This window comes from Oncorhynchus clarkii, chromosome 27, assembly GCF_045791955.1.
Source record: "Oncorhynchus clarkii lewisi isolate Uvic-CL-2024 chromosome 27, UVic_Ocla_1.0, whole genome shotgun sequence".
NCBI lineage: Eukaryota > Metazoa > Chordata > Actinopteri > Salmoniformes > Salmonidae > Oncorhynchus > Oncorhynchus clarkii.
This window is the reverse complement of record NC_092173.1, coordinates 17,657,258-17,669,572: the sequence shown is the minus strand read 5'-3', so window position 1 is coordinate 17,669,572 and position 12,315 is coordinate 17,657,258. Positions and strand designations below refer to the sequence as shown.

Here is a 12,315-nt window from a genome sequence, read left to right as displayed (position 1 = left end):
CAAGACCAGAGAGCTGTGTAAGGACATCAGGGCTAAAATTGTAGACCTGCACAAGGCTACAGGACAATAGGCAAGCAGCTTGGTGAGAAGGCAACAGCTGTTGGGGCAATTATTAGAAAATGGAAGAAGTTCAAGATGACGGTCAATCACCCTCGGTCTGGGGCTCCATGCAAGATCTCACCTCGTGGGGCATCAATGATCATGAGGAAGGTGAGGGATCAGCCCAGAACTACACGGCAGGACCTGGGCAATTACCTGAAGAGAGCTGGGACCACAGTCTCATAGAACACCATTAGTAACACACTACGCCGTCATGGATTAAAATCCTGCAGCGCACGCAAGGTCCCCCTGCTTAAGCCAGCGCATGTCCAGGCCCGTCTGAAGTTTGCCAATGACCATCTGGATGATCCAGAGGAGGAATGGGAGAAGGTCATGTGGTCTGATGAGAAAAAAATAGAGCTTTTTGGTCTAAACTCCACTCGCCGTGTTTGGAGGAAGAAGGATGAGTACAACCCCAAGAACACCCTCCCAACCGTGAAGCATTGGGGTGGAAACATCATTCTTTGGGGATGCTTTTCTGCAAAGGGGACAGGACTACTGCATCGTATTGAGGGGAGGATGGATGGGGCCATGTATCGCGAGATCTTGGCCAACAACCTCCTTCCCTCAGTAAGAGCATTGAAGATGGGTCGTGGCTGGGTCTTCCAGCATGACAACGACCCGAAACACACAGCCAGGGCAACTAAGGAGTGGCTCCGTAAGAAGCATCTTAAGGTCCTGGAATGGCCTAGCCAGTCTCCAGACCTGAACCCAATAGAAAATCTTTGGAGGGAGCTGAAAGTCCGTATTGCCCAGCGACAGCCCCAAAACCTGAAGGATCTGGAGAAGGTCTGTATGGAGGAGTGGGCCAAAATCCCTGCAGCAGTGTGTGCAAACCTGGTCAAGAACTACAGGAAACGTATGATCTCTGTAATTGGAAACAAAGGTTTCTGTACCAAATATTAAGTTCTGCTTTTCTGATGTATCAAATACTTATGTCATGCAATAAAATGCAAATTAATTACTTAAAAATCATACAATGTGATTTTCTGGATTTTTGTTTTATATTCCGTCTCTCACAGTTGAAGTGTACTACCTATGATAAAAATTACAGACCTCTACATGCTTTGTAAGTAGGAAACACTGCCGAATTTGCAGGTTATCAAATACTTGTTCTCCCTACTGTATAACGTTCCATAATAGTGGCAGTGGATTTTGTTTGAGTTCTCTTAGCTGAACAGGTTGACTAAAGGTGCTGTATAAGGATTCTGCTCCAATGGCTCCCTATATAGTGCCCTACTTTTGACTAGGGCCCATTGGGACCAGACTAACTCCAACATCTCACTTCTGCCCCCGCCACGCTTCATGAACTTGACTGCGGGCGGAACACTCCTCCCTCTGTAAGTGAGTCAGCGTTACTTGAAAGCGGCAGGTTTCACCTTGTAAAGAAAGAAAGAGTCAACCATCTTAATATTAAGCTAATTGCTGCCTGTTGGCGATGGTTAGTCAGCCATTTTCAATCTATTAATATCTGAGAGCGAGGGAGAGCTGCTCAGCTCACTGGTGGTCTGGCTGGGAAGCAGATAGAAAAACACTCCTCAGTTTCACTCCACTGTAGATCAAATGAACCATAACTTTTTTTCTCCCCCTCCATCTCTCCCTCACTCCTTCGCCCCTCGGTTGGATTGTGGATGTGGTTTATGAGTTAAGAGTGTTGGAGAATCCAGTCCAAGCCAGAGCGGCCGCAGCAGTGTAGCACTCTGGTCTACTCTGCTCTGGTCTACTCTGCTCTGGTCTACTCTGCTCTGGTCTACTCAACTCTGCTCTGGTCTACTCAACTCTGCTCTGGTCTACTCTGCTCTACTCTGGTCTACTCTGCTCTGCTCTACTCTGGTCGGCTCTGGTCTACTCTACTCTGGTCTGCTCTGGTCTACTCTACTCTGGTCTGGTCTACTCTGGTCTGGTCTGCTCTACTCTGGTCTGCTCTACTCTGGTCTGCTCTACTCTACTCTGGTCTGGTCTACTCTGGTCTGGTCTGGTCTGCTCTACTCTGGTCTGTTCTGTGGCTCTATGGCATAGTGCTACACTCTGTGTGCGTCTCAAATGGCACCCTATTCTCTATATAGTGCGCTATTATTATTATTTTTTAATTTACCCTTTATTTAACCAGGAAAGGACCCATAAGGTTAGACTTTGCAAGAGGTCGGCAGGAAGTAGTCCGCGGGTACAAACAACACGAGCACAATACAATAGCTACATTAAAAACAGTCACAATGGTCAACAACATTATCTTCTATCAGAGCTTTAAAATCAGCGAACCAATACCCTCTCCTCCCCTTTTTCCAATTTCGTTCCCTGGGCTCTGGTCAGAGTATTGCACTACGTTGGGTGCCAACTGGAACACAACCCATGCCCCTTCCTGGTACTCAGCACAACTAACGCTCCTTACCCGACCACATAATACTGTGAGGAATCGCCAGTGGTGGTAGTGAGAGCCAGGGCTAAGCCAGGGTATGTTCCTTCACCATGCCCGTCGGCCTGATGGAATCTGCACTGGTCATTCCAGCGGCCAGTGGTCAGGGAGGGCATAGACAACGTTTCATTTCCAGACACTCTCAGCCAATCCCTCCAACCCTTTTTTTCTTAATTCCTCCATCCAGCTTTAGTGTGCTTCATAGCCCAGTCACGATGCTAGGCCCTGTGCCACTCACTACAACATGAACAGCAACAGGCTCAGTGAAAGAGTTCATCAAAAAAGGAGCCACTTGACTTAAGCTTCAAAATATGTTACTTTTCGCCTGCATAACATGAACAACTTATTGACCGCATGGAGACCCATTGGGTGAGTATTAGCCTCCCACCCCGCTCCACCCCCTATCCTGGTTATCTCGATGTGAGGGGGAGAGGGAAGGAGGGAGAGAGGTAGAGACAGAAATGGAGGGAAGGCTGTAAGGGAGGCTGGCCTCAAGACCCAGTGAGTTCTGGCCGGTCTGGTCTGAGTGTGCAGCTTTGATGTCAATCTGTCATGCCGGGGCCCACTTTAGTTTTTACTGCACCCCTGTGTGTTTTCCACCGCTATCATAAACACCTTGAAAAGCCCAGCACGGACGCAGCCGAGAGAGACCGCCACACACACGGGCACACAGTACACACATACAGTACACCGAAAAACCCACACACGGTCATTAACTGACACCACACGCATCCTGTATACGCACTTAGTCTCACACACATACAGTACACACACACACTGTACACAGAGAAACGCTCACATCCACACACACTGCCTGGCAGTCTCATCACCAGCCCCACAGCCAGCCCTGAAGACATTCTGTGTGATGCATGTTGTGCTCATTTGCTCATAAGTGTATGCGTCTCCTACAGCAAATTCCCCAGTGTCCTCTTAATGTTTTCTAACTACATATGGTTAGAATTTGACATTTCCACTTTTTCAAAGGTTTTGGAGCCATGTGTTGTTAATTAGAGAGGGAACTAGTTTTGTTGCGGCACTTTGTGCTGCCAAGTGGGAGACCTCATCACTGACTGCCCTCCCTTCGTCTCCCTCCTCTCTCCTCATCTGCTTTTGTCCAGATAAAAAAGTCCCAGCCACTTTGGAAATGAAATATCCTTGCACTATTAATGGGATTGAGCAGATGTTCTCTGTTTATACGTTTTGAGACGTGACAAAGGCTGCAGCAAAACACAAGGAGAGGTTTTTGGTGCACAGTCCTTCTTTCCAATGAAGAGCGAGAGAGAGAGAGAGTGAAGGGAGAGAGATTATATTTATGTGAATTATTTTATCACCCGCTCGCTCGTCCACTCTCAGCCAGGCAGCGGGCCTTCACACAGACTCACGTCTCACACATGGCAAATTAGAGGTTCTCTCTCCAACCAGTCGGTTTGGGTGTTCCAGGAAAGCCAGCCCATTTTCATAAAGAACGTTGTAAATAACACTGATGCCCCAGAGAATGGGGAGGTTGAGGTGTTTATAAATAGGACGTGTCAAACGGAGCTCCGACAGCTTCAGGTTTGCAGCTGCAGCGGGCGGCTCTCACACCACCGACCAGGAACGCTGCTTTTTAATTTGTGCTTCCCTTGGCCTAACCGACTGACGCCTCTCGGCGAGGGCCTGTATTTCAACAAGGCCACAAAAGCCCCAACCCTGGCCCTTCCACTCCGGCCGGGTGCCTTTTGGAGTGCAGAGTGTACCATCAGCAAGAAGTCATGTCCTGGCCAGCCTCGCCAAGCCTCATCTGTCAAAGCCCGTGACGAGCCAGGGAGGGAGGGAGACGCACTGGGCGGCTTGGGCCATGGAGTGAGAAGAAGGAAGAAAGGGGGGAGGGAGTAGAGGGTGGCTGGCTGAGGGAGAGGGGAAGCTCCCAGATAAACAGAGCACAGCGCCTTAACTCCTAATCACCCTACGCTTCCGTTTGCAGACTCTATAATTAGAAGGGTCCTTATTTTCCATGTATTCCCAGTTGACGCAAAGGGTTCTTGTGGCTTGGCACCTCATTTGGGCCGTGGGTTTAGTTTATGGCCAGGGCCCTGAGCTTCCAGCTTTGGTTTGGTCTTCACTTCTGATACAGCATGAATAGCTAAACCACCGTCTAATGCCTTGCCTGCTCTAGTTTTCTGTTTTCCTTTTCTTTCCTTCCAATGTCCCCCTCGTTGACTCCTTTTCGACTCCCTCCATCAGTCTTACTCTACGAAACTGGAAACTGGTTGCATCCTAAATGGCCCCCTATTCACTGGGCACTATCTAGGAAATAGGATGCCATTTGGAAAGCAATCTGTGAGGTCTGAAAGCAGTGTCCCGAAGACGTGGATAAAGGCAGCCCTCCGCACCTCTCTGATTCAAAGGGGTTGGGTTAAATGCGGAAGACACATTTCAGTTGAATACATTCAGTTGGACAACTGACTAGCTATCCCCCTTTCCCTTTCCACTTCATCTAGCTTACATTCCTTTTTGGTGGTGTCTTTCTTCTTCATCCCTCTTGCATGTGTTGCTGTTTTCTTTTCATCTCGTGTCATTCCATCCTCCTTTTTTTACATTTGACATGCCACCCAATAAAGACTGCCTACTAATTGACAACTTATTGCAACCTCCACAGAAAAGACCCAGCGAAGGAAAATCACTAATTATTCTCCTGTCAAATTATGGCGGTGAGGCTTTGGGTTCGGAGGCTTCGACGTAAAAAAATCAGCGCCATTTCTCTGGTCACACACTTTTCAGTTTGAGCTAAAGGGCTGACGTTTTGAGTTATGGCACTTTTCTGTTTTTGGTAGAAATATAAAGGCTCTGTGAGGCTCTGTCCTGGGCTGACTGCGATCTGCGTTTAGATCTGGGTTTGTTCTGGTGTGGTTTGTTGAGTGTGTTGTTTACAGTAAAGGCCTATACTTTCTGCAGCTTGACAAACTTCAAATCAAACGGCTAGAAATGAATGGGCCTGTCATCGGAGGTTACACACGAGCTAGGCTGTGGTTGTGTGTTAGGACAAACACACACACACACACACACCTCCCAGTCCCTAGAAAGAAGACATAGTTATGAGGGTATGGTTGCGACTGGAGAACAAATTATAATGTGAGGGATAAGCAAGCGTTTTACGGCAGTGACAAACGATAGCTGGTGTGTTTTTATTGGGTGGTTTGTTTGTGTACCGGCATGGTGGGGCTGATATGTCCCGCTTTGAAGTGATTGTCGAGTTCTGCACGGTTCAAAGGTTTTATTAACAGCTAAATAAGTCTGCCCAGTTTTTGACGGAAATGTCTCTATTATTCTACAGTGAATCAAATAGTTATTTTTGGTACTGGTTTGTATGCACACACATTTTTATCAAAGACTGACATTTGTAATTTCTACAGTACATTTAATCTCTTGATTGGCCAGTACACTACTGGTCTGGATAATATTCTGAAATATTTCATATGAGGTTTGGAGTTGATTTTTATGACTGTTGGAAATTAAACAGTTTTGCCAATATACTAAATCCTTCTGAATAACTCCTGGATATGAAGAATAGGGCTCTGCCAATGGTTATGTATTACGGTGTGTGTGTGTTCATGTACATGTTGTCTCTGTCTCCAGGTATGCTGCTGGTGACTGCAGACACCCTGGGCCATGACTTCCATGTGTTCCAGGTCCTCACACACCCCTGGGCCTCCAACCAGTCTGCTGTCCACCACCTCTACACACTGCACCGCGGAGAGACTGAGGCCAAGGTAACACACGTAATATTCATCATACACTCACTGACGCCTACTTATCCCCTGTAAATAATACATATTTTAGTAATTCAGCATTGAGGTGGTTTCTGAACAGGGCCACCCAGAGCTGTTTACTGAGTGCGCTCTGGCCGCAGCATCTAAACCAAGCCTTTGATCCTCTGTAGTGTATGTTTGCCTGTGTTGTGTCTAAACACTGTCAGATAGACAACACTGGACTTCATCAGACGGAACAGCTGAAAGGAAGAGTTGTTTTATGCCTCTGATCAGACACAGTTCTGTAGCATGGCCTCACTGGTTCCAGAAGTACATGGGGGAAACGATGTGCATGTGTGTGACCACTACAGCTTCAACGTCATTTCCTCAAGACATTGTTAGGAAGGGTAAACCACTATTAGGCTGGATGATCTGAGTTGAGTGTTTGTGTGCGTGTGTGTGAGCGGATAAGAACCCAAACAGGTCGGGGTGTGACCCCGGCAGCTCTGTAATTGATGTGTAGGATGATTTAGAAACAAGCAAGGCCTCATTGCCTCTCACTTGACTGCAGCACCAGATTCCTCACAGCTGTGGAATCACAGCCTTCCAGCCAATCAATTAATCAGCGCCCAAAGCAAACACATTTTCAAAAGCTGAAACAATTTGTAAGACAAATAGGGCATGGCGAGTTTCAAACAACATTCACTATGGCTCATTCAATAAAAAAGGCTGCTGCATGTTTTCTTCTTGTCCCTAGCTAACAGTGCTCTCTCTCTCTGTCTCTCTCTCTGTCTCTCTGTCTCTCTCTCTGTCTCTCTGTCTCTGTCTCTCTGTCTCTCTCTCTCTGTCTCTCTCTCTCTGTCTCTCTCTCTCTGTCTCTCTCTCTCTGTTTTGCTCTCTCTGTCTCGCTCTCTCTGTCTCGCTCTCTCTGTCTGGCTCTCTCTGGCTCTCTCTGTCTCTCTCTGTCTCTGTCTCTGTCTCTCTCTGTCTCTCTCTGTCTCTCTCTGTCTCTCTGTCTCTCTCTGTCTCTCTCTGTCTCGCTCTCTCTCTCGCGCTCTCTCTGTCTCGCGCTCTCTCTGTCTCGCGCTCTCTCTGTCTCTCTCTGTCTCTGTCTCTGTCTCTGTCTCTGTCTCTCTCTGTCTCTCTCTGTCTCTCTCTGTCTCTCTGTCTCTCTCTGTCTCTCTCTGTCTCTCTCTGTCTCTCTCTGTCTCTCTCTGTCTCTCTCTGTCTCGCGCTCTCTCTGTCTCGCGCTCTCTCTGTCTCGCGCTCTCTCTGTCTCGCGCTCTCTCTGTCTCGCGCTCTCTCTGTCTCGCGCTCTCTCTGTCTCGCGCTCTCTCTGTCTCGCGCTCTCTCTGTCTCGCGCTCTCTCTGTCTCGCGCTCTCTCTGTCTCGCGCTCTCTCTGTCTCGCGCTCTCTCTGTCTCGCGCTCTCTCTGTCTCGCGCTCTCTCTGGTCTCGCGCTCTCTCTGCGCCTCGCGCTCTCTCTGTCTCGCGCTCTCTCTGTCTCGCGCTCTCTCTGTCTCGCGCTCTCTCTGTCTCGCGCTCTCTCTGTCTCGCGCTCTCTGTGTCTCGCGCTCTCTGTGTCTCGCGCTCTCTGTGTCTCGCTCTCTCTCTGTCTCGCTCTCTCTCTGTCTCGCTCTCTCTCTGTCTCTCTCTGTCTCTCTCTCTGTCTCTCTCTGTCTCTCTCTCTCTGGTGAAAATCTAATATTTTGAGTTGGTAGAAGGAGAGATGACCCATTTTGACATGACACTTTCTTCCCCGGCTAATCACATTGTGAGGCTGTGCAGAGCCTCTTTTGAGAAATAGCCACCATTAAAGCTCTCCCTCTGTAGTTGTGGCTGCTGTTGCCGCTGAATGTCAGCTGAGGTCTTGCTTATGGAACACACACACACACACACACACACAGCCTCAGTGGCGTGTAAGGAGATTTATTTGACCAAAGTCAAGGGACGCAGCATCCTGGATTCTCCCTTTACAGCATGCAGGCCTGTTATATAGAATCACAGTTTATGCAGCACTTCTGGCAATCCAAATTGTAGGTTTAGTCCCATGAGATAAAAGTTACCCTAGTGTTCTCTCCCATCGGGCCACCACTCCAAATTAGAGGATTAAGATTGAATCCTACTACACCGGCTATGACGCTCGTTTGATGTGTCAGGGCTTGAAAACTATTACGGATTACAAAGGGAAACCCAGACGCGGGCTGCCCAGTGACGCGAGCCTACCAGACGAGCTAAATGCCTTTTATGCTTGCTTCGAGGCAAGCAACACTCAAGCATGCACGAGAGCACCAGCTGTTCTGTGTGATAATGCTCTCGGTAGCCGATGTGAGCAAGACCTTTAAACAGGTCAACATTCACAAAGCCGCAGGGCCAAACGGATTACCAGGACGTGTACTCAAGCATGCGAGGACCAACTGGCAAGTGTCTACGCTGACATTTTCAACCTCTCCCTGACGAGTCTGTAATACCTACATGTTTCAAGCAGACCCCAGATGACGAACTCCACACTTCCCTTTCCCACCTGGACAAAAGGAACACCTATGTGAGAATGCTCTTCATTGACTACAGCTCAGCGTTCAACACCATAGTACCCACAAAGCTCATCATTAAGCTAAGGACCCTGCGACTAAACTCCTTCCTCTGCAACTGGATCCTGGACTTCCTGACGGGCCACCCCCAGATGGTAAGAGTAGGCAACAACACGTCTGCCACGCTGATCCTCAACACTGGGGCCCCTCAGAGGTGTGTACTTAGTCCCCTCCTGTAGTCCCTGTTCACCCACGACTGCGTGGCCAAAAACGACTTCAACACCATCATTACGTTTGCTGACGACGCAACAGTGGTAGGCCTGATCACCGACAACGACTAGACAGCCTATAGGGAGGTCAGAGACCTGGCCATGTGGTGCCAGGACAACAACCTCTCTCTCAATGTGAGCAAGACAAAGGAGCTGATCGTTGACTACAGGAAAAGGCAGGCCGAGCAGGCCCCCATTAACATCAACGGGGCTGTAGTTGAGCGGGTCAAGAGTTTCAAGTTCCTTGGTGTCCATATCACCAACGATCTATAGTGATGTGGACACCAAGGTCCAAACACACCAAGACAGTCGTGAAGAGGACATGACAAAACCTTTTCCCCCTCAGGAGACTGAAAAGATTTAGCATGGGTCCCCAGATCCTCAAAAAGTTATACAGCTGCACCATCGAGAGCATCCAGTCTCAACGTCAACAGTGAAGCGGCGGCGACTCCGGGATGCTTGCCTTTTAGGCAGAGTTGCAAAGATGGGCAAACACTGGACAGAGGAACTCTGCCTAGAAGGCCAGCATCCCGGAGTCGCCTCTTCACTGTTGAGACTGGTGTTTTGAGGGTACTATTTAATGAGACTTGTGACGCGTCTGTTTCTCAAACTAGACACTCTAATGTACTTGTCCTCTTGCTCAGTTATGCACCGGGGCCTCCCACTCCTCTTTCTATTCTGGTTAGGGCCAGTTTGCGCTCTTCTGTGAAGGGAGTAGTACACAGCGTTGTACAGGATTTTCAGTTTCTTGGCAATTTCTCTCATGGAATAACCTTCATTTCTCAGAACAAGAATATACTGACGAGTTTCAGAAGAAAGTTATTTGTTTCTGTCCATTTTAAGTGATGGTTGCTGATAATGGGCCCCTGTACACCTATGTAGATATTCCAAAAATAATATATTCCGTTTCCAGCTACAATAGTCATTTACAACGTTAACAATGTCTACACTGTATTTCTGATCAATTAGATCAAAAAATGTATATAATAGTTGATTTCAGAGGAAAGCCCATAAAATTGTCAGACTCCCCAGTCACCCAAGTGATAGACTTTCTCTGCTGTCACATGGCAAGCGGTACCGGAGCGCCAACTGTGGGACCAAAAGGCTCCTTAACATAAGACTGCTGAACAATTAATCAAATGGCTACTGGACTATTTACATTGACACCCCCACCCCCCCGCCTCTCCATTTGTTTTGTACAGTGCTGCTACTCGCTGTTTATTATCTATACATAGTCACTTCACCCCCTCCTACATTACCTCAAACCTGTACCCCCGCACACTGACTCGGTACCACTACCCCCTGTATATAGCCTCATTACTGTGATGCTTTTATTTTTATTTTTTTACTTTAGTTTATTTGATAAATATTTTCTTAACTCTTCTTGAACTTACTGTTGGTTAAGGGCTTGTAAGTAAGCATTTCACAGTAAAGTCTACACTTGTTGTATTCGGCGCATGTGACAAATAAGGTTTGATTTGCTCAGTGGAGTTTGGAGGCTAAACTATTTAATATGTACTTGTATTGGTTTGTAAGATACTTGTATTTCTGTTGGTATTTTTGCCCCATTTAGTCTATTTCTATGGATAATTTATCTCTTATTAATGTGCTCTCATATGTTTAGCTTAGCAGCCGTTCCAGGGCAAAAAGGGTATTTTTAGTTGGCAACTTGTGGTGTTCTATTTACTTTAACAGAACTAATATTTATCTGTGGAGAGCTTGGACCTTAGCTGCCTGTCCCGCTAGTGTCATGTTTGGACCAGAGCACTGATCTAGGCTTTGCTTCGACCTTGTGTGTGTGCGCGCACACTCACCCATGCAAACTCCTCCACGGACACACACAGGATTGTAATGGGCTGGTTAATGTGTGACTTATAACGGCAGGTCCTGCTGCCTGGCTGTGTGGTACTAGCTTTGATCCTGCTGTTGTAAACACTGTAGAGACTACAGCAGAGCGAGAGAGCAGGCTGTAGGGCACAGAGGTTATCTTCTACACAGCATACAATGCCGGAAGTGCAAATGGTGATGTAGCAAGGTGGGTGGACAACTCTTATCTAGCTGGACTGACTGACTGGCTGGGCTCGCTCCGACTCACCACACACACACACACACACACATGCACACACACACACTGATTCACTGACACAGTCAACCCAGGTAAACAGGCATGGCTCTGATAGCGACAGAAGGGTTTCTCAGTAATAGGGCCTTAGGTGGTTTGAAACCAGTTTAAACTGGAGTACTCTGTGACCAGGCAGGTCAGGGTGTTTTGTATGGTCATTTTTTTTTCTTGCTATGGGTGTCTGTTTTTGTTTTTAGTTTTCTGTTGTTTTTTGTACCTTTTCCCTTTCATTTTGGTCTGTTTTCCTTTTACTCTCTCTGTCTCTCAGGATTCCTGTCATTCCATTGTAGTTCCTGCTAAGTGACAGTAACTCTAACTTATCAGTGTTACTGATAGAGACCGAGACACTTTGAACACTTCTATGTCTGTCTGTGTGTGACATCTCTATTGTGTCTCCTCTACCACAACATGTCTGCTCATCTCACCCATACACACTTCTGTTCTGGGTCAGATCACAGTCTGGTTAAGTAAGAGACTTCACCCAACTTCTACTGCTGTTTGAGAGTTTGTATCCTACAAAAGATGGGGAGAGGACAATGTTATCATGATCAAGAATGTACCCCCTCCCCATATTGGCTTTAATCACAACTAGGCAGAGCTCAGCTGAAACTGCCCCCTATCCTTGTCTGTGCATAGAAACTGGTATGTGTCTGGTATGTGAAGGATGGCCCATTAACTGTCATTGCCGAGGACAATTACCCAGCCAACCTGTTCCATGGCCACAGATGAAACACAGACACAGGTAGACAGATCTCACAGTGGAAAATATTTCTTTTTCTGAGGATGAATACTGTTGACTCTCTTTTACACTTTATTTTCTGTCTGTCCGCCCCTCTCCACCTCTGTCTTTATCTCTCTGCATTTATCTCTCTCTCTGTCTCTCTCTGTCTTCATCTCTCTCTGTCTTCATCTCTCTCTGTCTTCATCTCTCTCTGTCTTCATCTCTCTCTGTCTTCATCTCTCTCTGTCTTTCTCTCTCTGTCTTTATCTCTCTCTGTCTTTATCTCTCTGCATTTATCTATCTCTGTCTTTATCTCTCTGCATTTATCTCTCTCTGTCTTCATCTCTCTCTGTCTTTATCTCTCTGCATTTATCTCTCTCTGTCTTTATCTCTCTGCATTTATCTCTCTCTGTCTTTATCTCTCTGCATTTAT

The 12,315-nt window shown here is 47.2% G+C and overlaps 1 protein-coding gene across 8 annotated transcripts in view; it reads left to right on the top strand.

Annotated features, from left to right (window-relative positions):
• Nucleotides 1-12,315, top strand: part of LOC139385673 (BCAS3 microtubule associated cell migration factor-like) — a 342,007-nt gene that overhangs the window by 63,478 nt on the left and 266,214 nt on the right. For all 8 annotated transcript variants that reach the window (XM_071130934.1, XM_071130936.1, XM_071130935.1 and 5 more), the window contains exon 14: nt 6,128-6,261. In XM_071130934.1, the coding sequence (XP_070987035.1) occupies nt 6,128-6,261 (134 nt within the window). The remainder of the gene's footprint in view (nt 1-6,127; nt 6,262-12,315) is intronic.